The sequence below is a fragment of the Pongo pygmaeus genome, chromosome 20 (assembly GCF_028885625.2).
Source record: "Pongo pygmaeus isolate AG05252 chromosome 20, NHGRI_mPonPyg2-v2.0_pri, whole genome shotgun sequence".
NCBI lineage: Eukaryota > Metazoa > Chordata > Mammalia > Primates > Hominidae > Pongo > Pongo pygmaeus.
Genome location: NC_072393.2, coordinates 10870080 through 10893679, shown reverse-complemented (window position 1 = coordinate 10893679; position 23600 = coordinate 10870080). Strand labels below are relative to the sequence as shown.

The following is a 23600-nucleotide window of genomic DNA, read 5'->3' as shown; positions in this document are numbered from 1 at the left end:
CCCATCCTGGGCTTAAGAGATTCGCCCACCTTGGCCTCCCAAAGTGCTGGGACTACAGGTATGAGCCACTGCACCCAGCCTCACCCTTGTTTTCTTTAACCCCTGGGCCTCTGCATGTGCTATTGTCCTGAATTAAATCTAATTTATGCCCCATCAACCTTCTGCTTTCAGCTCAAAGAGAAAGTCCTCAAGTCCCACCTCCTCCAGGAAACCAGCTATGACACCTAGAGTGGGCGTTTTTTTTTTTTTGAGACAGGGTCTCACTGTGTTGCTCAGGCTGGAGTGCAGTGGCCCCATCTCAGCTCACTGCAGCCTTGACCTCCCAGGCTCAAGTGATCCTTCCATGTCAGGCTTACAAGGAGCTGGGACTACAGGCATGTGCCACCATACCCAGCTAATTTTTGTATTTTTTTGTGGAGACGGGGTTTTGCCATGTTGCCCAGGCTGGTTTGAAATTCCTGAGCTCAAGCGATCTGCCTGCCTCGGCCTCCCAAAGTGCTGGGATTATATATGTGCGCCCCTGCGTCTGGCTGAGAGCCTTTTTTTTTCCCCCCTCCTGAGATGGAATCTTGTTCTGTCACCCAGGCTGAAGTACAGTGGTGGGATCTTGGCTCAGTGCAACCTCCACCTCCCGGGTTCAAGGGATTCTCTTGCCTCAGGAGTCCCAGCTCCTGAGTAGCTGGGACTACAAGTGCGTACCAGCACACCTGACTAATTTTTTTGTATTTTTAGTAGAGATGGGTTTTCACTGTGTTAGCCAGGATGGTCTCGATCTCCTGACGTTCATGATCCGCCCGCCTTGGCTTCCCAAAGTGCTGGGATTACAGGTGTGGGCCACCACGCCCGGCCTCTAGAGCCTATTTTATGTCCTCCTAGCACTGGGCACCCCTCCTGAGCTCTTGGTGCAGCTGCAATTTTATGCATGTTTAGGACTTTCAGGTTTAATGCTCACATCCTCACTAGACCCAGTCCCATTTACTGCTACATCCCTAGCAATCTGGAGACTCACACGGCCTTGGTAGCCGCTAGATAAACATTTGTTGACTGAAGTCAGTGGACCTGGCTGGGTGTGGTGGCTCATGCCTGTAGTCCTTGCACTTTGGTAGGCTGAGGCAGGAGGATCCCTTGAGTCCAGAGTTCAAGACCAGCCTGGGCAATATAGGGAGACCCTCCCTCTATTATTATTGTTATTATAGTAGAGCGTGAGCCACCACACCTGGCCTATCTCTATTATATTAAATTACAATTTTAAAACAATGAAATGGCCAGGCACAGGGGGTCATGCCTGTAATCGCAGCACTTTGGAAGGCCGAGGTGGGTGGATCACCTGAGGTCAGGAGTTCGAGACCAGCCTGACCAACAGGGTGAAACCCTGTCTCTACTAAAAATACAAAAATTAGCCAGGCACAGTGGCATGTGCCTGTAATCCCAGCTACTCGGGGAGCTGAGGCAGGAGAATTGCTTGAACCCGGGAGGTGGAGGTTGTGGTGAGCAGAGATCACTCCATCGCACTCCAGCGTGGGCGACAGAGCAAGGCTCCATCGCAAAAAAAAAAAAAAAAAAAAAGTCAGTGGACCTTAGAGGATTAAATAATTTGCCCAAGATTACTCTTACTCATCTTAGAACTACTAAATAGAGGAACTAAGATAAGAAACTAGGTCACTGGGCTTCAAGACCTACACTGAGATACAACACTGCCCTTGCAATGAAGGCTCAATCCCTCCACAGCCTTGTTACCTCCTTGGCTGTATCTCCACTTTTTTTTTTTGAGAGAGAGTCTCACTCTGTCACCCAGGCTGGAGTGCAGTGGCGCGATCTCGGCTCACTGCAACCTCTGCCTCCCAGGTTCAAGCAGTTCTCCTGCCTCAGCCTCCCAAGTAGCTGGTATTACAGGCGCCCGCAACCACGCCTGGCTAATTTTTGTATTTTTTTTGTAGAGATTGGGTTTTGCCATGCTGGCAAGGCTAGTCTCAAACTCCTGACCTCAAGTGATCCACCTGCCTCAGCCTCCCAAAGTGCTGGGATTACAGGTGTGAGCCTCGGTGCCTGGCCCTTATCTCCACTTCTTTACTCCTTCCACGTCAGCCCCACTGCTTCCTGGCACACTCCCACCTCAGGGCCACTGTACTTGCTGTTCCCTCTGCCTGGATATTGCCTGCAGCTTCAGATCTCAGATCCAACATCACCTGCGTGGCACCAACTGGACCCCCACACCTACCCAGGCCCCCACCACAGGTTCAAACAGTTCCCTGTGCTATGCAGACATACTAGTGGCATGTCCCAGTTTGCAATCATACATTCACCAATATCATTATGGAGGAATATCTGTTTACCCCCAAACTCTAAGGCCTTTAGAGGGAAGCCCTCCACCTCGATGCCTGATACACAGTAGGTGCTCGATAATGTTTGTGGTCTGAGGTCGGGCGTGGTGGGTCACATATGCAATCCCAGTACTCTGCGAGCCCGAGGCAGGTGGATCACTTGAGGTCAGGAGTTTGAGACCAGCCCAGCCAACACAGTGAAACCCCATCTCTATTAAATATACAAAAATTAGCCGGGTGTGGTAGTTCATGCCTGTAATCCCAGCACTGTGGGAAGCTGAGGCAGGTGGATCACCTGAGGTCAGGAGTTCGAGACCAGCCTGACCAACATGGAGAAACCCCGTCTCTACTAAAAATGTAAAATTAGCCACACGCGGTGGTGCATGCCTGTAATCTCAGCTACTTGGGAGGCTGAGGCAGGAGAATTGCTTGAACCTGGGAGGTGGAGGTTGCAGTGAGCTGAGATCACCCTATTGTACTCTAGCCTGGGCAACAAGAATGAAACTCCATCTCAAAAAAAAAAAAAAAAAAAAAGTTAGCCAGATGTGGTGGCAGGTGCCTGTAATCCCAGCTACTCAGGAGGCTGAGGCATGAGAATCGCTTGAACTAGAGAGGTGAAGGTTTCAGTGAGCCAAGATCATTTCACTGTACTCCAACCTGGGCAACAGAGTGAGTCTGTCTCAAAAATAAATAAATAAATAAATTAAAATTGAAATTAAAAAATAAATATACAAAAATTAGCCAGGTGTGGGGGCAGGCGCCTGTAATCCCAACTATTTGGGAGGCAAAAGCTCAAGAATTCACTTGAACCCGGAAGGCAGAGGTTGCAGTGAGCCAAGATTGCACCACTGCACTCCAGCCAGGGCGACAGGGCAAGACTCTGATTCAAAAACAAACAAAAAGTTTGTGGTCTGAATAAATAATCAATTCTCCACCTCTGACCTCTATCCACATTTATCTAGTCAAAGAAGACCAAGCAAATCCCAACACCTCTTTCTTCCCAAACCCCCATCTCTCCCCAGAGGTCCATACCAGTATAGGAACCCAGTAATAATTGAGGGGTGGCGCTGTATCCTGCACGATCCTGATACGGTGGGTGAAGAAGAAGAAAGCCAGGATCCCTGGAGAAGAAGAAAGCAAGATGGTGAAGGGTTCTGGATATAGGAAACAGCCTCCTAAGAAGATGACACCCATCACAGAAGACAGAAATCAGGCTCCCACACCCTGAGAGGCCAGGTGGGCGGCACTCACCCACACTACCAACGATCAGAAGTTTGCCCAACAGGAAGAGGAAGTCAGTAACTTTATCCAGGACAGCCACTCTGCAGGGGACAGTGAGGAGCAGGTGTGAATGCTGGCTTCAGGGACTAGGGGAAGAGGTGGGTGGCAGGAGGAAGATGATAAGGATTCCTGACCTGATGATGTTTCTCATGAGCAGGAAGAAGGCATTCCTGGCCGACGTGCAGAAATTGGTGCCGTAGATGGCAATCTGGAGGAACGTGGGAGGGAGAGATCAGACCCACTGGGTGGGCATGGGGGGTGGTCCTCTCACCCAGCAGGAGCTGGTGGGTTGTTTGGGGGTCCCAGGCCCACACACCATGATGTAGGCATTCCTATTGAGGAATTTGATGAACTTCTCCAGGCACCAGAAGCAGCATTTGAGACAGGTCATGAGGCACTTGGCAAACTTGTTCTCTGCGGCTGGAAGAGAAGGGAAGGGATGTGGAAGTGAGGGGACACCAGCCTGACTTAGAAGGGATCCCATCTTCCCTATCTCACACACTTGCCAATGTCCAGGTCTCCTGAGTCCATGCTGTCAAAGAGACAGGGACTTAAGCCCAGGAGTTTGAGGCTGCAGTGAGCTATGATGGTGCCACTGCACTCCAGCCTGGGTGACAGAGTGAGAGATCCTGTCTCTAAAACAAAGTACCATCAATCCCAGCCCCACAGCCCTTCCTCTAAGAAAAATAAACCAGTTTTTTTTTCTTTTTTTTTGAAATGGAGTCTCGCTCTGTTGCCCAGGCTGGAGTGCAGTTGCTCGATCTCGGCCCACTGAAACCTCCACCTCCGGAGTTCAAGTGATTCTCCTGTCTCAGCCTCCCGAGTAGCTGGGATTACAGAGGCACACACCACCATGCCGGGCTCATTTTTGTATTTGTAGTAGAGACGGGATTTCACCATGTTGGCCAGGCTGGTCTCCTGACCTCAGGTGATCCGCTCGCCTCAGCCTCCCAAAGTGCTGGGATTACAGGCGTGAGTCACGGCGCCCGGCTAATAAACCAGTTTTATTCCTGCTCTCTTCAGCGCAAATATATCCCACTCCAATTCACTCTGGTAATAACCAATGGTGGGCCAGGCCTCTTGGGCCTGTCCCCTCAACAGCAAGAATTCCACCCAGTAGGTTCTCTGGTTTGCTCCTCCATCGCAGGACTTAATCACGCTAACTCCTCAGCTCCACCCCGTCATAGACAGAAACCCATCACTGCTCTATTATCTTGGCCCCGCCCACCTCCAAGCAAGAACCAATCCTGGTTTGCTATTCAGCCTCGCCCCCCAAACAGGAGCTAATGCGAACCGTGGGTGGGCTGTACCTTTCAGCCGCTGATCCAGGTACTCGAGTATCACACGGATGATCTGCACAATGGCCAGGATGAGCGCGCCAAAGGCCAGGGAGCCTGTGTGGTACCTGCGGGCCGAGGGGGTGGTCGGTGGCTGGGCCAGGCCTCGTCCTCCACCCCATCCTGCCCGCAACGCCAGCCCACCTGAGCGCCCGGCCAAAGGCAGAGAAGAGCGGGAAGGCCGGCAGGTCGTCCGGCTTGCGCAGAGCCCAGTAATAGGAGGCAAAGGCCCCAGCCAGCGTGACCTGGCCCAGCGCCAGCACGAAGTTGGCCAACCAGAAGAACATGAAGGCATTGAAGATCTGCAGGCCCAGTAGGGCCCGGTGGTAGCCCGACTCACCACCGTAGAAGGCGAACTGGCAACGGGCGTTGGGGCATTGGCGGGACTCATTGGAGGAGGGGAAGGTCTGTGGGAGAGAAGGGAGAACCGAGTCCAAAAAGAGGCACCAGGGGTTCACAGTGGGCTCTGAGCATCAGGTGTGGGGACAGGAAAACCATGAGGTATGACAGGAGACAGGGATTGGAGTTAAGGGAAGGAATTAAGGGTTCAGAATAAGGCTTGTGCCAAGGAAGGGATTCTAGAAACAAGACGTGGCCATCACTGGGGTCAAGAAGAGGGCCTGGAGACACGAAATGAAATGGGGAAAAATGGGCCGGGCGAGGTGGCTCATGCCTGTAATCCCAGCACTTTGGGAGGTAGAGGCAGGTGGATCACGAGGTCAGGAGATTGAGACCATCCTGGCCAACATGGTGAAACCCTGTCTTTACTAAAAATACAAAAATTAGCCTGGTGTGCTGGTGTGTGCCTGTAATCGCAGCTACTCGGGAGGCTGAGGCAGGAGAATCGCTTGAACCAGGGAGCTGGAAGTTGCAGTGAGCTGAGATTGTGCCACTGCACTCCAGCCTGGCGACAGAGCGAGTCTGTCTCATTTAAAAAAAAAAAAAAAAGGAAGTAGGGAAAAATGGGTGATTTAGCACCCAGGGTGAAGGCCACGTCAAGCTGAAGAGAGGAAGCCAGCTTGCCCTGGGAAATTGTTCGATCCAGTTAGAGAGTCTCTTCCCCACCGTGCATCCTCCCCCACACCCAGCACAGGACATGCAACAGGGGCCAATTGTTTGCTGAACCTCCAAGTGGACATGAGAGGTTTCAAATCATCTGGGGCCTGGTGGGGCAATACCTGCCCTCCCCACCCCAGGGATGCCCACCTCTGGGTTGCAGGTTTTCGCAGTAAATGGGCAGAGGCCGTCATCAAAGATCTTATAGACCGCTTCGTTGGAAGTGGACAGGAAGCTGGAGGTTCGTTAAGGAAGCAGAGGTCTAGGACTGAGGACCCCAGAGACTTTTATGGGCAAGAATCCATTCTCCCACCAGTTTCCAGCCCTGTCCCTAAGCTGCAGGTCACTTCTAGGCAAAGTTGGTCTTTAGCCATCCCTGGGGTCAGAGATCAGTGTCTGGGGGCAGATACACAGCAGTGCTGGCCCAGTAGGCGATGCAGAGGCACAGCAAGAAGAAAGTGACCAGTGGGTAGAGCATGGAGCACATGACGTATCCCACAGCCCTAGGGAAGAGCAGAGACACAGGCATCAGGGCAAAAGACACAAGTCTAGGGACAGCTCCATCCAGGCCCCTGGCGCCCTGGCCCCCACCTGCTGGCTTCTTTGATGAGTGCAATCGCGATGAGAATTCTCTTCCGGAGAAAGATGAGCAGCAAGATGATAATGACTTCAAGGATACTCAGAATGATCACTGCAAAGGGCAAAGGCTGAGCTGACTAGGCTTCCCACTCCCTCCAAGGCCTCATGTGGGGGCAGGATTGGGAGACTGTGACTCACTAAAGGCCAACCAGGTCTGCCGTAAGTGCAGGTACACCCGGAAATCCGTCTGAAAGCCGAGGTCCACCAAAGACACATCAGAGCCGGCCTCACCACGCAGTCGGGAGTACTCCATGTAGCAGTGAAATATTCCTGCATGGGGGAACCACAAGCTCAGTCCAGCAGTGCCTCCTGCAACTTTGCAAAGCAGCTACAACTGCCCCCATTTAACAGAAGCAAACATCGAGGCTTCTGCCTCAGGGACTTTACACTTGCAGTTCCCACTGCCCGGTGCATTCTCTCCCCATGGCTGGATCCCACACATCCTTAGGTCTCTGCTCAAGTGTCACCTTCAGAGGAGACCTTCCAGAACCCTTTCCCCCTACTTGGAATCATAATCATATGCTGCCATGGTCTAAGTTCTCTCTTTTTTTTTTTTGAGATGGAGTTTCACTCTTGTTGCCCAGGCTGGAGTTCAATGGCACAATCTCGGCTCACCGCAACCTCCACCTCACGGGTTCAAGCGATTCTCCTGCCTCGGCTTCCCAAGTAGCTGGGATTACAGGCATGCGCCACCATGCCCGGCTAATTTTGTATTTTTAATAGAGATGGGGTTGGCCGGGCACAGTGGCTCACACCTGTAATCCCAGCACTTTGGGAGGCCAAGACGGGTGGATCATGAGGTCAGGAGTTCGAGACCAGCCTGACCAACATGGTGAAACCCCATCTCTACTAAAAATACAAAAAAAAAAAAAAAAAAAAGTAGCCAGGCATGGTGGTAGGCGCCAGTACTCTCAGCTACTCAGGAGACTGAGGCAGGAGAATTGCTTGAACCCGGGAGGCGGAGGTTGCAGTGAGCTGAGATCGTGCCACTGCACTCCAGCCTGGGCGACAGTGCGAGACTCTTGTCTCAAAAAAAAAAAAAAAAACATAGAGATGGGGTTTCTACATGTTGGTCAGGATGGTCTCGAACTCCCGACCTCAGGTGATCCGCCTGCCTTGGCCTCCCAAATTGCTGGGATTACAGGCGTGCGCCACCGCACCCAGCTAGAAACCACTACTAATATGAATATTTTACTATGAGTGTCCTCAAATTGGATTGCCAAGCATTTTTCTTCCAGGAAAGTTCAAGGAATAATCAAAATATGGGCTGGGCACAGTGGCTTGTGCCTGTAATCCCAACACTTAGGGAGACCAAGGCGGGAGGACTGCTCAAGCTCAGGAGTTCAAGACTAGCCTGGGCAACATAGGGAGAGCCTATCTCTACAAAAATATTTAAAATTTAGCCAGGCATGATGGTGCGTGCCTGTGGTTTCAGCTACTCGGGAGGCCAAGATGGAAGGATCACTTGAGCCCAGGAGGTCAAGGCTGCAGTGAGCTGTGATTGTGCCACTGAACTCCAGCCTGGGTTACAGAGTGAGACTCTGTCTCAAAAAACAAATCAAGGCTGGGCGCAGTGGCTCACGTCTGTAATCCCAGCACTTTGGGAGGTCGAGGCAGGCAGATCACAAGGAAGTCAAGACCAGCCTGGCCAACATGGTGAAACCCCGTCTCTACTAAAAATACAAAAAAATTAGCCAGGCATGGTGGTGGGTGCCTGTAATCCCAGATACTCAGGAGGCTGAGGCAGGAAAATTGCTTGAACCCGGGAGGCGGAGGTTGCAGTGAGCCCAGACTGTGCCACTGCACTCCAGCCTGGGCGACAAAGCAAGACTCCATCTCAACAACAACAACAACAACAACAAAAAAAAAAACAACAACTCAAAAACAACAAAAATCCAAAACATGAAGCATTGTTTTGTTGAGCACAATATTGTGCCTCTGGATTCCATAGGCCTGAACTAAACAGGCCCCTACCCATATTTTATCCGCACATTACCTCCTTGTCATTTAGTTTGCCAACTAGAAATATGAATTACCCTCATTTTATAGAGAAATAAATTGAAGCAGTCCGGGTGCGGTGGCTCATGCCTGTAATCCTAGCACTTTGGGAGGCTGAAGCGGGCAGATCTCCTGAGGTCAGGAGGTCGAGACCAGCCTGACCAACATGGAGAAACCCCGTCTCTACTAAAAATACAAAATCAGCCGGGCACGGAGGTGCATGCCTGTAATCCCAGCTACTTGGGAGGCTGAGGCAGGAGAATAGCTTGGACCCAGAAGGCGGAGGTTGCAGTGAGCCAAGATCGCGCCATTGCACTCCAGCCTGGGTGAGAAGAACAAAACTCCGTCTCAAAAAAAAGAAAGAAATTGAAGCACAGTTAGGTTGAGGCACTTGCCCAAAGAATTGGCAAAGCCAGGATTTGAACCTCTGCTATTCTGGTACCAGAGTATGCATCCTTAACTACGGTGCTGAGACTTTTTTTTTTGAGATGGAGTTTTGCTCTTGTTGCCCAGGCTGGAGTGCAATGGCGTGATCTTGGCTCACCACAACCTCCGCCTCCCAGGTTCAAGCGATTCTCCTGCCTCAGCCTCCCTAGTAGCTGGGATTACAGGCATATGCCACCACGCCTGGCTAATTTTGTATTTTTAGTAGAGATGGGGTTTCTCCATGTTGGTCAGGCTGGTCTCGAACCCCTGACCTCAGGTGATCTGCCTGCCTCAGCCTCCCAAAGTGCTGGGATTACAGGCGTGAGCCGCCGCGCCCGGCCTGACATTTTTTTTTCCTGATGGGCCATTTCCACGGGAAAGGGCAGGGCGGTGTGCAGATTCAGGAAAGAGGAGACACAGGGAGGGGGTAACGCACCGTAGCCCAGCACCAGAATCACCATGATGATCATCACCCAGACCATAATACCAGCCAGGAAGCGGAGCAGGATGATGAACAGGAGGCTCATCGCCATGGCAATGACCAGGCCTCTGGGGAAAAGAAAACGGTCATGAACAGGCTCCACCCTCGGCCAGGCTTAGAGGGGGCAGCCAGGGGAGAGGCCCCTTCCCTCCTGACTTACATGATAATCCAGTACCAAGAGACGGTGTAATCTTCAAATATGCGCATGGCGAGTTGCCGTGCCTCTAGGACTCCATTGGCTTTCCTGGGGGAAGGAGAACAAGGCTCGGGTCAGACCTTCTTCCGTGATCAGGCCAACCCCAGGGGATGCCCGTCCCACCCAGAAAAGTGGGACCCTGGCGTGGTGCGCCAATATCCTCACTTAGCGCCCTCCACCAGGTCTGTGATGTTTTTCCGGGCGCCATGCCCATCCTCATAGGTTGTCTCATTGCCCACCATCAGGACACCCTTGTAGGCGTGGATAGCGGGGAAGCATCTCCGGGCCACTGCATGGAGCAGAGGATGGAACCAGTCAGGTTGAGCCTCTGCACAGTCTCCCTGTCCCCACCTGAGCTTCCTGGGATCCCCTGACTCACAGGGTTTGCTGGGGATGAGGACAGCAGGGCAGTCACCATCTCGAAGCACCTCAGCCACTCCCTGCCAAGGGAGATGGAGGGAGTTGAGTCCCCAAGGCTAGTACACTGCCACTGCCCATACCTGGGCTGTCAGGACAGTCTACAACTCACTTTATTGTTCTTGAAGCCAGGAACACAGAACTGCTTATAGTACTCAAAGTCCCGGGAGCTGCGAGCATTCAGGTACGTGAGGTAGCGGTTGGGGCATTTTTCCACGCAGATCTGGGAAGGGAGAAGGAAGGGACTGGGTGGGGTTGGGACAGACTGCTCAGGACAGAGGTCCCAGCCCACATTCACAGGGGGAAAAGGATGGGAAGTGGGGAGAGGAAAAAGGGAACGGTGGGGACAGGTTACCTGGGGAGTGGGACATTGGAATTCCAGCAGAACCAGGGGGCTGGCACATTTCACAATGTTGAAATAAAACAGATAGGGTTTGTTCCTGGAGTTAGAGAAGGGAGAATGGAAACTGTTAAGATTTTTTTTTTTTTTTTTTGAGACAGAGTCTCGCTCTTGTTGCCAAGGATGGAGTGCCATGGTGGAATCTCGGCTCACCGCAAGCTCCGCCTCCCGGGTTCAAGCAATTCTCCTGCCTCAGCCTCCCGAGTAGCTGGGATTACAGGTGCCCGCTACCAAGCCTGGCTAATTTTTGTATTTTCAGTAGAGATGGGGTTTCAACCATGTTGGCCAGGCTGGTCTCAAACTCCTGACCTCAGGTGATCTGCCTGCCTTGGCCTCCCAAAGTATTGGTATTACAGGTGTGAGCCACCACACCCGTAAGACTTCTTAACTGTTAAGACTTCTTAACCACCCTATAGAAAACTTTATTTTTCTCTTTTTTTTTTTTTAAGATGGAGTCTTGCTCTGTTGCCTAGGCTGGAGTGCAATGGTATGACGTGGGCTCACTACAACCTCCACCTCCTGGGTTCAAGCAATTCTCCTGCCTCAGCCTCCTGAGTAGCTGGGACTACAGGTGCCTGCCACGATGCCCGGCTAATTTTTGTATTTTTAGTAGAGAGGGGGTTTTGCCATGTTGGCCACACTGGTCTCGAACTCCTGACCTCAGGTGATCCACCCGCCTCAGCCTCCCAAAGTGTTGGGATTATATGCGTGAGCCACTGCGCCCGGCCTCTTTTTTTTTTTTCTTTTTTGAGACAGAGTCTTTCTCTGTTCCCCAGAAAGAGCGAGCAGTGGCGCAATCTTGGCTCACTGCAGCCTCTACCTCCTGGGATCAAGTGATCTTCCACCTCATCCTCCTGAGCAGCTGAGACTACAGGCGTGTGCAACCACATCTGGCTAACTTTTTGTATTATTGGTAGCGACAGAATTTCACCATGTTGCCCAGGCTGGTGTCAAGCGATCCTCCAGTCTAGGCCTCCCTAAATACTGGGATTACAGGCGTGAGCCACCATGCCCGGCCTGTTGTTTCCTTTAAGATATTTTATATGGCCGGGTGCGGTAACTCATGCCTGTAATCCCAGCACTTTGGGAGGCCAAGGCAGGCGGATCACCTGAGGTCAGGAGTTTCGAGACCAGCCTGGCCAACATGATGAAACCCCGTCTCTACTAAAAATACAAAAAATTAGCCAGGTGTGGTGGCGGGCGCCTATAATCCCAGCTACTTACGAGGCTGAGGCAGGAGAATTGCTTGAACCTGGGTGGTGGAGGTTGCAGTGAGCCAAGATCGCACCATTGCACTCCAGCCTGGGCGACAGAGCAAGACTCTGTCTCAAAAAAAAAAAAAAAAAAAGATATTTTATATAGGGCCAGGCAGGGTGGCTCAGGCCTGTCTTGTGCCAGCACTTTGGAAGGCCCAGGTGGGAAGATCGCTTGAGCCCAGGAGTTCCAGGCTGTAGTGAGCTATGATCCTGCCACCAGCTGACAGAGTGAGACACTGTGTCAAAATAATAATAATAGTAATAATAATAATAGGCCGGGTGTGGTGGCTCACACCTGTAATACCAGCAGTTTGGGAAGCCAAGGCAGGCAGATAACCTGAGGTCAGGAGTTCGAGACCAGCCTGACCAATATGATGAAACCCCGTCTCTACTAAAATTACAAAAATTAGCTGGGCATGGTGGCATGTGCCTGTAATCCCAGCAACTCGGTAGGCTGAGGCAGGAGAACCACTTGAACCCGGGAGATGGAGGTTGCAGTGAGCTGAGATTGTGCCATTGCACTCTAACCTGGGTAACAACAGCGAAATTCTGTTTCAAAATAATAATAATAATGATAAATTTAAAAACTGCAGCATCAGCAACTCTATGCCAGGTGCCATTCTTTTTTTTTTTTTTTTTTTTTTTGAGATGGAGTCTTGCTCTGTTGCCCAGGCTGGAATGCAGTGGCACGATCTCGGCTTATTGCAACCTCTGCCTCCCAGGTTCAAGCAATTCTCCTGCCTCAGCCTCCCGAGTAACCGGGATTACAGGCACAAGCCACAATGCCCGGCTAATTTTTTGTATTTTTAGTAGAGACGGGGTTTCACCATGTTGGCTAGGCTGGTCTTGATCCTCCCACCTCAGCCTCCCAAAGTGTGCTGGGATTACAGGTGTGAGCCACCACACCCAGCGATGCCAGGTGGCATTCTAAGCTCTGTGCATGTATTGGCACATCTAACCATCAAAATAGCCCCATGAGGGTGGGACTGTTATGATCCTCATTTTAGAGATGAGGAAAACGAGGTTCAGAGAGATTGAGACACCTGCCCTAGGTCACAGAGCCAGGAAGTGACGCCACTCAGGCTGTGCTTGCTCTGTTGTCTCACCTGTTCATCACCACCTGACGCGTAATCCAGGACTGTCCCCTCTCAGTCTCTCCCTCCCTTAAAATGTGTGCTGCCAGAGAACAGGATGCTTACTATCTCATTTAGAGCTGTGTGTCCCCAAGGACTAGACTAGTGGCTGAGGGTAGTGGGACATTTATCAGTACTTGTTTTCTTTTCTTGTTGTTTTGTTGAGACCAGGTCTCCCTCTGTCGTCCAGGCTGGAATGCAATGGTACAATCATACCTTACTGCAGCCTTGGCCTCCCAGCTCAAGGGATCCTCCCACCTCAGCCTGCTGAGTAGCTGGGACTAGAGGTGTGCCCCACCACGTCCACCTAATTTTTGTTTGTTTTGAGACAGAGTCTCACTCTGTCCCCCAGGCTAAAGTGCAGTGGCACTATCTCGGCTCATTGCAACTTCTGCCTCCTGGGTTCAAGTGATTCTCCTGCCTCTGCCTCCTGAGTAGCTGGGATTACAGGCATGTGCCACCATGCCTGGCTAATTTGTGTATTTTTAGTGGAGACGGGGTTTTGCCATGTTGGCCAGGCTGGTCTCGAACTCCTGGCCTAAAGCGATACTCCTGCCTTGGCTTCCCAAAGTGTTGGAATTTCGGGCGTGAGTCACCGCACCCAGCCTATAAGCACTTGTTAACTGGACTTAGAGAGATGGGGAATGCCTAGAATCTTCTGCCCCCTCTTCCCCAGCCCCACCAGGCCACAAGGAGTCAACTCACTCGTTTTTTGTGCCCTTCTGCCCGCAGAACTCGCCTCGGCTATCAGTGGGGTAGATCACCTTTCGAGGGTCTCCATGAGTCCAGGCTGTGGAAAGATCCAGGGATACTGAGACACTGCCACTCCTCAGATCCAGCCCTGTTCCCACTCCAGAGGCTATGGCTGCCTCCATCTACCCTGCAACTCCAAGCCCTGCCCCGTTCTCTACTCACCTATGATGCCCACAGCCACGTAGCCCACAATGGCCACGAGCAGGAACACACAGCATATGACATCCGTGCAGCCCCTGGGGAGCAGAGTGGCAGCGTTTGGAGGAGCCTTGGTGCTGTGTGCACCATGGGCCCATCTGCCCTCTGCAAACACCCTCATCCATGTGTTATTTGGACATATTTTCCTGAGTCGTTTGAATGTCGTACCAAAGGGCACATGCATTTTAATTTTTATTTCATTTCATTTTTTAACTTTGTGCAACAGAGTCTCACTCTGTCATCCAGGCTGGAGTACAGTGGCATGATCATAGCTCACTACAGCCTCGAACTCCTGGGCTCAAGTGATCCTCCTGCCTCAGCTTCCCAAGTAGTTGAGACTACAGGTGCACACCACCACACATTTTTATTTTTTATTTTTTATTTTTTTTTTGAGACGGAGTCTCGCTCTCGCCCAGGCTGGAGTGCAGTGGCGCGATCTCAGCTCACTGCAAGCTCCGCCTCCCAGGTTCACACCATTCTCCTGCCTCAGCCTCCCAAGTAGCTGGGACTACAGGCGCCTGCTACCATGCCCGGCTAATTTTTTGTATTTTTAGTAGAGACAGGGTTTCACCGTGTTAGCCAGGATGGTCTCGATCTCGTGACCTCATGATCTGCCCGCCTCGGCCTCCCAAAGTGCTGGGATTACAGGTGTCAGCCACCGCGCCCGGCTTTGTTTTTAATTTATATATATTCTGTAGAGACAAGGTCTCGCTATGTTGCCCAAGCTAGACTTTTTTTTTTTCTTTTTTTTGAGAGGGAGTCTCACTCTGTCGCCCAGGCTGGAGTGCAGTGGCACAATCTCAGCTTACTGCAACCTCTACCTCCCAGGTTCAAGCGATTCTCCTGCCTCAGTCTCCCAAGTAGCTGGGAATATAGGTGCCCGCCACCATGCCCGGCTAATTCTTGTATTTTTAGTAGAGACAGGGTTTCACCATGTTGGCCAGGCTGGTCTTGAACTCCTGACCTCAAGTGATCCACCTGCCTTGGCCTCCCAAAGTGCTGGGATTATAGGTGTGAGCCACCGTGCCTGGCTGCCTTTTATTTTTTTGTTATTATTTTTTTGAGACAGAGTCTCGCTCTTGCCCTCCAGGCTGGAGTGGAGTGCAATTCTCCTGCCTCAGCCTCCTGAGTAGCCTCTGAGTAGTCACAGCTACTGGGGAGGCTGAGACAGAAGAAGTGCTTGAACCAGGAGGGGAAGGTTGCAGTGAGCTGAGATTGCACCACTCCAGCCTGGGTGACAGAGCAAGACTCCATCTCAAAAATAAGTAAATAAATAAATAAATAAATATAAACATGGTAAATTAAGTCCAGGCCAGGTGTGGTGACTCACTCCTGTAATCCCAGCACTTTGGGAGGCCAAGGCAGGTGGATCGCTTTGAGCTCATGAGGTCGAGACCAGCATGGGCAACACAGCGAAACATCTCTGCTAAAAGTACAAAAATATATATATATATATATTAGCCAGGTGTGGTGGTGCACGCCTGTAATCCCAGCTACTCGGGAGACTGAGGTGGGAGAATTGCTTGAACCCGGGAGGCGAAGGTTGCAGTGATCCGAGATTGAGATCGCGCCACTGCACTCCAGCCTGGTGACAGAGCAAGACTCCATCTCAAAAAAAAAAAAAGTTTCAAATATTTGTCACCAGTCTGTTGGAGAACAGATGGGAGGGGGTGTGAAGAGACAGGGATTGGGGTAGTATTGGCGGGAAGAACCCCCCAAAACCCAGAGCCCTTACCTGTTGTAAATGGGTCCTTTGAAAGTGGGATCATACTTCTGTGGCGTTCCTGAAAGTCAAGAAGATTAAGATGGGTGGGATTGGAGACCTGAACCAAGACAGGTCTGGGAGAGCCCCCCTCCCAAAAGCCCCTAGGGGTGTCTTTGCCTTGGCAAGAATAAAATTCAGAGACCTGTGGAATTTTCTGCCTCACCCACCTCCAGGTGACCACAACCCAAGCCCCCAGTTCTGGCAGGCCAGGACAGGGGAGGAAGGAGGGATCACTAATTGTGAAGAAATTTATTAACTGGCGGCCACCCACTGGGAAGAGGGCTGAAATGGTGGCCTCCAGGGAAGCAGGTGGAGATGGGGAAGGTCTGAGGTGGGATAGGGGGAAGGGGGCGCCGGCAGCAGTGCCAGGCAGAGGGGTACAGGGGCAGGTCCTTCGGGTAGGGAAGAGTAAGGAGGGTCGTCTGCGAGGCTCCGGGGGATACCTGGGGTGAGGGGGCCTGGCGGATGGTGGGGAGGCTCCAGGCGCAGATTTGCAATTGCGCTCCCCCTCCAGCCCCCTTCCCTGCGTTCCATGTCCTCTCGAGGCCCCCTCCGAGGGACCGAGGGGTCGGCCCGGGTCTGCGGGCGGGGGTCGCTGCCTACCGTGTTTCCCGTAGTAGTGGGGCCGCTCGTCCCCCATCCCTGCAGGCGACCAGCCCCGGCGGCCGCCCGCGCTCTCTCCCGCGCTCTCTCCCGCGCCCCCTCGGCCCTCCCGAGTCTGGAGGGAGGCACTGACCGCGCGACTGGCGGCGGCTCCTCCCAGCACAGCGCCAGGCGGGGCGGCCCAAACCGGTCAGACCGGCCCGAGCTGGGCAGCTGCCCAGACTGAGGGACCCGGGAGGGCGCGGGCGGGGCGGCAGCTGCTCCCGCCACTCACCGGCCGGCCGGATTTAGCCCTCCCCGCCCCCACCCGGGAACCCTGCGGCTTCACCCTGGGAACACCCCGGGCGATGCCGCCTAGAACCCCTGGCCACCCTGAAAGGGCGTTTCTGTGGCTTAGTTTTGCAGGTGTGGAAACTGAGGCACTGGGAGGGAAAACGGCCCACGGCCCAAACCCAGACAACCAACTGTGGAGTGTTGGTGCTGAAAACTTCTCCAACCTGTGCAGGAAATTAGTTTTCTTTTTGTCTGCTGCTTTTTTTTTAAACAGGATCTCCCTCTGTTGCCCAGGCTGGAGTGCAGTGGTGCAATCACAGCTCATCGCAGTCTCGACCTCCCTGCCTCAAGCCATCCTCCTGACTAAGCCTCCGGAGTAGCTGGGACTACAGGTGCTCTACTGCACTCGGATAATTTTTTATTTTTTTTGTAGAGATGGGATCTTGCTATGTTGCCTAGGCTCATCTTTAACTCCTGGACTCGTGGGCTCCTCCCACCGTGGCCCCCCAAAGTGCTGGGATTATCTGCGTGCACTACTGGGCCTGGCCTTAGAACAAGTATTTATTCAGCCCTTAGTGGGTGCAGGCCTTGGGCGGGGCACCGCATACAGTGAGGAACCAGAGAGACCCAATCTCCACTCTTGTGGAGCCCACATCCTCCTGGGTCGCCCTGAATTCAAATGCTCCTTCTGCACCCTCTGAACTAGAGGATACTTACAAAGGGCTTATCTTCCTTAAGCCTCAGTTTCCTCAACTGCAAAATGAGGCTAAAAGTATGAAACCAAAACTGACCTCAAAGAGCAGGCATAGGCCAGGCGCAGTGGCTCACGCCTGTAATCCCAGCACTCTGGGAGGCTGAGGCAGTTCGATCAGGAGTTCTAAGCCAGCCTGGCCAACATGGTGAAACCCCTTCTCTACTAAAAATACAAACATTAGCCAGTGTGGTGGCATATTCCTGTAATCCCAGCTACTTGGGAAGCTGAGGCAGGAGAATCGCTTAAACCCAGGAGGTGGAGGTTGCAGTGAGCCAAGATCACCTCACTGCACTCCAACCTGGGGGACAGAGTGAGACTCTGTCTCCAACAAAAAAATAAAAAGAAAAAGAAAAAAGAAAATAGGCTGGTGTGGTGGCTAATGCCTATAATCCCAGCACTTTGGGAGGCCAAGGTGGGTGGATCATGAGGTCAAGAGATCGAGACCATCCTGGCCAACTTGGTGAAACCCCGTCTCTAGTAAAAATACAAAAATTAGCTGGATGTTGTGGTGTGCACCTGTAGTCCCAGCTACTTGGGAGGCTGAGGCAGGAGAATCACTTGAACCCGGGAGGCGGAGGTTGCAATGAGCCGAGATCGGGCCACTGCACTCCAGCCTGAGTGACACAGGGAGACTCTGTCTCAAAAAATCAATCAATCAATCAATAAATCAAAAATTAGCCGGGTGTGGTGGTTCACGCCTGTAATCCCAGCACTGTGGGAGGCCGAGGTAGGCAGATCACCTGAGGTCAGGAGTTCGAGACCAGCCTGGCCAACAAGGCAAAACTCTATCTGTACTAAAAATATAAAAATTAGCCAGGTGTGGTGGTGGGCACCTGTAATCCCAGTTACTGGGGAGGCTGAAGTAGGAGAATCGTTCGAACCTGGGAGGTGGAGGTTGCAGTGGGCTGAGATTATGCCACTGTACTCCAGCCTGGGCGACAGAGCGAGACTCCGCCTCAAAAAAAATAAAATACAAAACAATACAAATAGAGACAGGATCTCACTGTGTTACCCAGGCTGGTCTCAAACTCCTGGCCTTAAGCAATCCTCCCACCTCAACCTCCCAAAGTGCTGGGATTGCAGGCATGAATCACCACGCCGCAACCTGCCTCTACTTGAATATTTATAGATATTTATAGTGCAGCCAATTATTTGGTTAACGTGGCATTACACAGGTGGCGTGGAGGTATCCTCAGCAGGAATATACATTTAGTGTTGGGGGTACACAGACAGCATGAGGTTATACAGTCAGTGTGATCATATACAGTTGGTGTCCAATAATTGTAGCTGCTGCCTTAGACTCTAGAACTCGCAGGCAGGGCTCTGGTCACTAACTCAATTTATCCTTAAAAAGGCACCCTCTCCTCCTAGTAGCCTGCAGCAGAGGGGCCCTGTCTAAACACCTGGACCACAGGCAAGGCCCGAGGTGCCAAGTCATGCCCCGGGGTGACCCAGACTCCTAAAGAAGCCCTGTGGTTCTTGAAGTCTCTGCCAGCCCAAAGGCTGGCTGCTCCCACCCTACCCATTCCAAGCAGTGGACAAAGACAGTGAGCAACAGGCCTCTTCTCTTCCCAACTACACAGGGTGCCCTGGGGACAATTTATTCAGGCCCCACCCACCAGCTCCACACTGAGGAATCCCAAAAGTTAAGCCCTCTGGAAACCCTTGTCTCTGAGCTGCACACCCGTGTGACATCTGTCTCCCCCCAGCACATGTGAGCATCTCATACTCAGTGCAGCGGCATCTAAGCTTTTTTGTTTTTGAGACAGGGTCTCACTCTGTCGCCCAGGCTGGAATGCAGTGGCACAATCACAGTTCACTGTAGCTTTGACCTCCTGGGCTCAGGCGATCCTCCCACCTCAGCCTCCTGAGTAGCTGGGATCACAGGTACGCGCCACCACACTCAGGTAATTTTTTATATTTTTAGTAGAGACAGGGTCTTGCAATGTTGCCCAGGCTGGTCTGGAACTCCTGGCCTTAGGGATCCTCCCATGTCAGCCTCCCAAAGTGCTGTAATTATAGGTGTGAGCCACCGTGCCTGGCCTGTCCAAGCTTCTGATTATCCCATGACTCAGCTCCATCCTCCCACGTGCTCTGCCCAGGAACCTGGGCTGCCTCTCTGCTCGAGATCAGTTTTACCTTCAGAGCTATCCAGAATCCAACCTCTTCTCACCTGCTCCTCAAGCACCCACCCTTTCACACAGGCCTGTCATCTCCTGCCTGGACCAACGCAAGGCACTTTCCATCCTCACTATAGCGGCCAGAGACATCTGTGCACACCTAAGTCAGGACACATCCCTGCTCTGCTCAGAAACCTCCATGGTTCCCACCTCATTCCGAGGAAAAAGCCCAGCTCTTCGCCATGGCCCACGAGGCCTTGCGTGATGTGCCCTGTCACCTCCCTGCCCTCACTCTTCCCTCTGTCTCCATGGCTTACTCTGTTCCAGCCTCACTGGCCTCCTGGGTACGTCCCACGCTCAGCAGGCATGGTCTGACCTCAGGGCCTTTGCACTAGCTGCTCGGTCCCTCTGCTTAGAATGCTCTTCTCCCAGACATCCATACAGCTCCATTGCCTTCAGGCCTTGCCTGAAATATCACCTTGGCAAGGCGTGGTGGCTCACGCCTGTCATCCTAGCACTTTGGGGAGGCTGAGACAGGCAGATCACTGGAGGCCAGTAGTTCGAGACTAGCCTGGGCAACACTGTGAAACCCCCATCTCTACTAAAAGTATAAAAATTAGCCAGGCAAGGCCGGGCGCAGTGGCTCACGCCTATAATCCCAGCATTTTGAGAGGCCGAGGCGGGCAGATCACCTGAGGTCGGGAGTTCAAGACCAGCCTGACCAACATGGAGAAACCCCGTTTCTATTACTACAAAAATTAGCTGGGGCGAGGTGGCGCATGCCTGTAATCCCAGCTACTTGTGAGGCTGAGGCACGAGAATCGCTTGAACCTGGGAAGCAGAGGTTGCGGCAAGCTGAGATCATGCCATTGCACTCCAGCCTGGGCAACAAGAGCAAAACTCTGTCTCAAAAATAAACAAATTAAATTAAAAATTAGCCAGGTGTGGTGACACATACCTGTAGTCCCAGCAACTTGGGAGGTGGAGGTGGGAGGATCACCTGAGACCAAGAGGTCGAGGCTGCAATGAGCCAAGATCCTGGCACTGCATTCCAGCCTGGGTGACAGAGCAAGACTCCATCTAAAGAAAAACCCACAAAAAACAAAAAAAACCCCAACCATCCCTTTCCTCTCTGTCCTAGGACCTTTTCTTTTCTTTCTTTCATTTTTTTTTCTTTCTTTTTTTTCTTTTTTGAGGCAGAGTCTCGTCTGTCACCCAGGTTGGAATGTAGTGGTGCCATCTAGGCTCACTGCAACCTCCACCTCCCGGATTCAAGTGGTTCTCCTGCCTCAGGCTCCCGAGTAGCTGGGACTACAGGCACACACCACCGTGCCTGGCTGATTTTTGTATTTTTAGTAGTAGAGACAGGCTTTTACCATGTCTCTACTACTGGTCTCGAACTCCTGACCTCAAGTGATCTGCCCACCTTGGCCTTCCAAAGTGCTGGGATTACAGGCATGAGCCACTATACCTGGCCCCTATGACTTTCTCTTTGTTGTTATTATCAAATAGTGTCTTGCTTTGTCACTCAGCCTGGAATGCAGTGGAGCAATCATAGCTCACTGCAGCCTAAACCTCCTAGGCTCAAATGATCTTCTTGCCTCAGCCTCCCAAGTAGCTGTGACTATAGGCACACACCACCATGCCTGCCTAATTTTAAAATTTTTTGTAGACCAGTGTCTCGCTATGTTGCCCAAGGCTGGTCTCAAACTCCTGGGCTCAAGCCTTCCTCCCACCTCAGCCTCCCAAAGCCCTGGGGTTACAGATGTGATAAATTTTGCTTCTTATCACCATCTGACATGTTAGACATTTGCTTATTGGTTGTTAATTATCTGCCCTCTTGCCTATTGCCTGCATAAGGACAGGGATTTGTGTGTCTTTCATTCAGGCTGCATCCCCAGTATACAGCATAGCACCTGGCATAAAACAAACATTTAATAAGTATTTGTTGAATGAATAGCCACAATATATAATACATGTATGTAGAGTGAACACTGAAAATAAAAACGCAGCTTAGAATTTTCCAAGGGTACATATTTTAAAAATTAATTTGCGTTTTTTGTTTGTTTTTTTTTTGGAGATGGAGTCTTGCTCTGTTGCCCGATCTTGGCTCACCGCAACCTCCAGGTTCAAGTGATTCCTCTGCCTCAGCACCCCCGAGTAACTGGAATTACAGGCGCACACCAGTATGCCAGGCTAATTTTTGTATTTTTAGTAGAGATGGGGTTTCACTATGTTTGCTAGGCTGGTCTCGAACTCCTGACCTCAGGTGATCCGCCCACCTCAGCCTCCCAACGTGCTGGGATTACAGGCATGAGCCACAGCGCCCAGTAATTTTTTTTGTTGTTTTTGTTTTTGAGACAAAGCCTCACTCTGTTGCCCAGGCTGGAGTGTGGTGGCACAATCTTGGCTCACTGCAACCTCCACCTGCTGGGCTCAAGTGATCCTCCCACCTCAGCCTCTCGAGTAGCTGGGACTACCCACACACCATTGCACCCAGCTAATTTTTTTTGGATTTTTTTTTGTAGAGACAGATTTCACCATGTTGCCCAGGTTGGAGATCTGCAAATTTTTTTTGAGACGGAGTCTCGCTCTGTCACCCAGGCTGGAGTGCAGTGGCATGATCTCGGCTCACTGCAACCTCCGCCTCCCAGGTTCAAGCGATTCTCCTGCCTCAGCCTCCCAAGTAGCTGGGACTACAGGTGCACGCCACCATACCAGGCTAATTTTTTGTATTTTAGTAGAGATGGGGTTTCACTGTGTTGCCGAGGCTAGTTGCGAACTCCTGAGCTCAGGCAATCCGCCTGCCTCGGCCTCCTGAAGTGCTGGGATTACAGGTGTGAGCCACTGCGTCCGGTGGAGATTTGCTAATTTTATACTTAAAGGAATCTCAGGCCAGGCATAATGGCTGACGCCTGTAATCCCAACATTTGGCAAGAGAATTGCTTGAGTCCAGGAGTTCAACACTAGCCTGGGCAATATATTGAGACCTCGTCTCTACAAAAATATTTTTTCTTTTTTGTATTGCAAATCGAGCAGCCTCCCGAGCCAAAGTAGGCTCTGAGGCTTAAAACAAAAAAACACTTTTTTTGTTTTCTGAAACATGGTCTGGCTCTATTGCCCAGGCTGGAGTAGAGTGTCACGATCTCGGCTTACTGCAACCTCTACCCCCTGAGCTCAAGCCCATCTCCCTCAGCCTCCCAAGTGGCTGAGACTACAGACACACAACACCACACCCAGCTAATTTTTTATATTTTTTTGTAGGGACTGGGCTTTGCCATGTTGCCCAGGCTGGTCTCGAACTCTTGAGTTCCAGCGACGCACCCGCCTCGGCTTCTCAAAGTGCTGGGATTACAGGTGTGAGCCACTGTGCCCGGCCAAAATTTTTAAAAACTAGCTGGGCGTGATGTGCCTGTAGTCCCAGTTACTGGGGAAGCCTAGGGTGGGAGGATCACATCAGCCCGGGAGGTTCAGGTTCAGGTTTCAGAGAGCTGTGATTGTGCCACTGCCCTACAGCGTGGGTGATAGAGTGTGACCCTGTCTCAAAAAAAAAAAAAAAAAAAAAAGAATTATATACATGATACATGTAGAATTTGCAGGGAAAGGATAAATTCTTTATTCAGTAGCCCTGAATGTATATATTAGGAAGAAAAGCCCAGGCACGGTGGCTCATGCCTGTAATCCTAGCACTTTGGGAGGCCGAAGCAGGCGGACTGCCTGAGCTCAGGAGTTTGAGACCAGCCTGGGCAACACGGTGAAACCCTGCCTCTACTAAAATACACAGAAAAATTAGTCGAGCGTGGCCGGATCACGAGGTCAGGAGATCGAGACCATCCTGGCTAACACGGTGAAACCCCGTCTCTACTAAAAATACAAAAAATTAGCCAAGCGTGGTGGCGGACACCTGTAGTCTCAGCTACTCGGGAGGCTGAGGCAGGAGAATCGCTTGAACCCAGGAGGCAGAGGTTGCAGTGAGCTGAGATTGTGCCACTGCACTCCAGCCTGGATGAGAAGAGTGAAACTCTGTCTAAAAAAAAGGTTGGGTACGGTGGCTCACGCCTGTAATCCCAGCACTTTGGGAGGCCGAGGTGGGTGGATCACAAGGTCAGGAGATCGAGACCATCCTGGCTAACACGGTGAAACCCCGTCTCTACTAAAAATACAAAAAATTAGCCGGGCATGGTGGCGGGCGC

General features: G+C 51.8%; 1 protein-coding gene across 4 annotated transcripts in view; it reads right to left on the bottom strand.

Annotated features, from left to right (window-relative positions):
• SLC44A2 (solute carrier family 44 member 2 (CTL2 blood group)) overlaps window positions 1–23600 on the bottom strand; it is a 42727-nt gene that overhangs the window by 2967 nt on the left and 16160 nt on the right. For 2 of the 4 annotated variants that reach the window (XM_054463903.2, XM_054463901.2), the window contains exons 2-20: window positions 15628–15676; window positions 13857–13930; window positions 13647–13731; window positions 10508–10592; window positions 10265–10375; window positions 10115–10175; window positions 9901–10024; window positions 9700–9783; window positions 9495–9607; window positions 6773–6904; window positions 6587–6686; window positions 6406–6498; window positions 6146–6230; window positions 5084–5346; window positions 4913–5007; window positions 3919–4022; window positions 3737–3810; window positions 3573–3643; window positions 3354–3442 (exon numbers count right to left, since the gene is read on the bottom strand). In XM_054463903.2, the coding sequence (XP_054319878.2) occupies window positions 3354–3442; window positions 3573–3643; window positions 3737–3810; window positions 3919–4022; window positions 4913–5007; window positions 5084–5346; window positions 6146–6230; window positions 6406–6498; window positions 6587–6686; window positions 6773–6904; window positions 9495–9607; window positions 9700–9783; window positions 9901–10024; window positions 10115–10175; window positions 10265–10375; window positions 10508–10592; window positions 13647–13731; window positions 13857–13930; window positions 15628–15676 (1892 nt within the window). Of the gene's footprint in view, window positions 1–3353; window positions 3443–3572; window positions 3644–3736; window positions 3811–3918; window positions 4023–4912; window positions 5008–5083; window positions 5347–6145; window positions 6231–6405; window positions 6499–6586; window positions 6687–6772; window positions 6905–9494; window positions 9608–9699; window positions 9784–9900; window positions 10025–10114; window positions 10176–10264; window positions 10376–10507; window positions 10593–13646; window positions 13732–13856; window positions 13931–15627; window positions 15677–16260; window positions 16424–23600 lie in introns of those variants that run through there. The other 2 variants (XM_054463902.2, XM_054463900.2) reach the window with 2 other exon arrangements.